The 3,496-nt window shown below is 51.6% G+C and overlaps 2 protein-coding genes across 2 annotated transcripts in view; both read left to right on the top strand.

Annotated features, from left to right (window-relative positions):
* Window positions 1–3,496, top strand: part of LOC113202056 (dystroglycan 1) — a gene marked incomplete in the record, with an annotated part of 40,989 nt that overhangs the window by 17,463 nt on the left and 20,030 nt on the right.
* LOC113201979 (zinc finger protein 26-like) lies at window positions 1,554–3,332 on the top strand. The gene has a single exon (XM_052270519.1). The coding sequence runs from the start codon at window positions 1,554–1,556 to the stop codon at window positions 3,330–3,332; it is 1,779 nt and encodes a 592-aa protein (XP_052126479.1).

The following is a 3,496-nucleotide window of genomic DNA, read 5'->3' as shown; positions in this document are numbered from 1 at the left end:
TGTAGCTGTGTAGCTCACCCTCCTGACCCCGCCCCTGCACGGGGTGTAGCTGGGTAGCTCACCCCCCCTCACCCCGCCCCCGTCCACCGTGGTCCACACCGCACCGGGGACGACATGGTGACGGCGCGCTAACCCGACGCAAAGGGCGCCCGTTTTAGCGCCTCGAGCTCAAGGAGAAGCGCGGGTGGCGCCCGCCCGTCCTCGGCGCCTCCTATCGGCTTCGCGCCCCCACGGACGTCAGGGACATCATTGCAGTCGCAACTGTACTCTGTGAGTCCATCAGGTACACCCAGAAAAGTATATTCTTGATTTCTCCATGGACTTGAATTTTTGAGTAGAATTTCTCTTGATTTGAGCCAAAATACTTGGTGTAAGAACAAAATTGTTCTTATACCAAGTATTTTGGCTCAAATCAAGAGAAATTCTACTCAAAAATTCAAGTCCATGGAGAAATCAAGAACATACTTTTCTGGGTGTAGGAAAACGCTGGAATGTCTGTCAAGTTCGCCGGCCGACAGCTTTCGCCTCTTAGGCGGGCGACACCTGGTGACGCAGCCTCCACTCTCTAGACAATGCCGCCCGAGTAGCCGAACAACGGCGGCAATAAAACATTGGGAGGGGATGGGGGTGCGGGTCGGTGCGGGGACACCCCGATCGGCCGCACCGGGCCGGGCGCCGGGTGCAGTCCAGCCCGATCCGAGGCTGAGGAGGACCAGGACCAGTCTTGTGCGAGCTCTTGCACAGTGCAGGCCCCCCAGCAGCTGCCGCCCTGCGCCACCCTGTGCGTGACCCTGGATCTACCGAGTTCCACTCTTTGGTACGTTTGTTCGTGTTCTCGGCTTCACGCTAGCGTCGCTCGATGCCGTGTAGCCTGGCGCACTCTGGGGTTGGGTCACTTTGGGCTGTGTAATATCCACATTTTGAAATCGCCATACGATATCGATGTATCGAACAACGACTTGATACATCGAATCTCGATAACATCGATAGTATCGCAATATTCGAGGAACAATGTGTGTGAAAGTCGCCGATATTAGTATCGGGATAGCTTAATACTATCTACAAGCTGGTCCAGACCCCTTCCTTTATTTTGCTTATACTGTACCGCATGCAGGCGTGCGAACGGGTTGCATACTCGCACGGGGCCGTAAGGCGCCCATGGTGAGCGACAGTAGGCAAGCCCGCCCGTACGCATGCATGTGGCACAGTATAAGCAAAATAAAGGAAGGGGTCTGTGGACCACCCTGTATATTGGGAGAATATCGACCCTCGATACCGCGGACAATATCGTCGTGATATGGTGATATCTTTTTTTCTCGGGACTCAAAAATCTTGTGGATGTAGCAGTGTTTGGGGGGCTAATGCGATAAATTTATACCCGTGGTAGCGACACTTTTCCTGAGAGTGCGCCTTCTAAAATGCTCTTATCAAACTCGAAACGCAATGAGAGAGTTGTTCACGCTCTGGCCTGCCTTGCTTGTTGAATTGACTAACACTGCCTGTTTTCTCACACGACAGGCAGATTCATTCGTCGGCAATAGGCGACCAGCGCCATGCCTGTGAAGTGTCAAGTCTGTCCCCAGGAGTGCCGTTCGCAGGCTGCGCTCACCATCCACATGCGCACCCACACCGGGGAGAAACCATTCGAATGCGACGTGTGCCACAAACAGTTCCCTGTGAGCGGCAGGCTGAAGTACCACATGCGAACGCACACAGGTGAAAAGCCTTTCGAGTGCAGCGTCTGCTTCAAAACCTTCCCTCACGCCGGTGATCTGAAAAGCCATCTTCGATCTCACACTGGAGAGAGGCCTTTCGAGTGCGCTATGTGCCAAAAGACGTTCCTACACTCATCCAATCTACGATCACATTTGCGCACCCACACTGGAGAGAAACCATTCCAATGCACTGTGTGCGAGAAGAGTTTCTCTCAATCTTCCTCCTTGGAGGTGCATCGTTTGCGAATGCACTCGGAAGTGCAACCCTTTGAGTGTACTGTGTGTCGCAAGGCTTTTGCGCGGAGTTCGGATCTAAGTATTCACCTGCGTACTCATGATGAGCGCACGAAGGAAAAGTCGTTCGAGTGCACGGAGTGCTCTCGGGCGTTCTCCCGAAAGGACTACCTGGTGTTGCACCTGCGAACCCACACAGGGGAGAAACCATTCGAATGTTCTGTGTGCAAACGACGTTTTGCCCACAGTATAAGTCTGCGGTACCATATGCGAACCCACACTGGAGAAAAACCGTTCCAGTGCAGCCTGTGCCCGAAGGCTTTCACTCAATCTGGCGCCCTCCGAGGCCATCTGAGGACGCACACTGGAGAGAAGCCCCACGAGTGCGGCGTGTGCCACAAGAAGTTCTCTGGGGCCTCCAACCTGAAGACGCACATGCGATCTCACACGGGGGAAAAACCTTTGGAGTGCACCGTGTGCGGGATAAAATGCATACACGGTAGCGATCTACAGAGGCATCTTAGGACACACACGGGAGAGAAACCGTTCAAGTGCAGCGTGTGCTCCAGGGCGTTCTCTGCGTCAGGTTCCCTCACTGTGCACATGCGAACCCACACCGGGGAGAGGCCGTTCCCTTGTGAAGTGTGCGACAAGAAATTTCGCCGAGCTGCACATCTACGTGTACACCTTGTGACTCACACCAACCAAAGGGACTTGAAGTGTACCCTGTGTCCAAAGAAATTCACGACTCCAGTGACATTACGGCTTCATCTTCGAATCCACACTGAAGAGAAACCGTACGAGTGCACCGTATGCGACAAGAAGTTTTCTCACTCGGGCAGCCTGGTTACTCATCTCCGAACTCACACAAGAGAGAAGCCCTTTGAGTGCACTCTGTGCCCCGAGACGTTTACGCGTAGTGATTACCTGCGTGGACATCTCCTTAACCACAATGGAGAAAAGCCCTTTGAGTGCAAAGTGTGCCACAAGAGATTTGTGAGGTCTTCGGCTCTGAGTTCACACCTCCGCCAAATCCACGATAGTGAGAAACCCTACAAGTGCAGTTTGTGCCCTAAGTCGTTTATTAATCTATCTATCCTCGGAGTTCACCTGCGAACCCACACTGGAGAAAAACCTTTCAAGTGCAAGTTGTGCCCCAAAAAATTTGCTCGTAGTAATGGTCTGCGAGACCATCTCAAAAACCACACTGAAGTGGAGCCGTTTGAGTGCTCCGAGTGTTTCCAGATGTTCCCTGAATTTGTTAATCTCCAGGAACATTTTCGAGTTCATATCGAAGACAAGTCATTCAAGTGCACTGTGTGCCTTAGAAAGTTCGCTGAGTCAAGTGATCTTTTGACACATCTTCAAACCCACTTAAAATGAGAATATTATGCCGATTAAGTCTGTCTCACATATAGCATCGTTTTTTTTTTTTGTGAGTCTATTATTTGTCGAATTGGGCTTATGCTGCTTAGTTAGTGACAAGTTGTTTAGAGTTTGTGAAGTTTTTATTTTAAAGGTATTGGCTGATAAAACACATCGGGTTT

The sequence above is a fragment of the Frankliniella occidentalis genome, unplaced genomic scaffold (assembly GCF_000697945.3).
Source record: "Frankliniella occidentalis isolate FOCC.00 unplaced genomic scaffold, Focc_3.1 Scaffold126, whole genome shotgun sequence".
NCBI classification, from domain to species: Eukaryota; Metazoa; Arthropoda; class Insecta; order Thysanoptera; family Thripidae; genus Frankliniella; species Frankliniella occidentalis.
The sequence above is the reverse complement of the archived record's forward strand: the minus strand, read 5'-3'. Positions and strand labels throughout refer to the sequence as shown.

Coding starts and splice junctions, on each gene's coding strand:
- LOC113201979 (XM_052270519.1), top strand. CDS start 1,554: ATGCCTGTGAAGTGTCAAGTCTGTCCCCAGGAGTGCCGTTCGCAGGCT.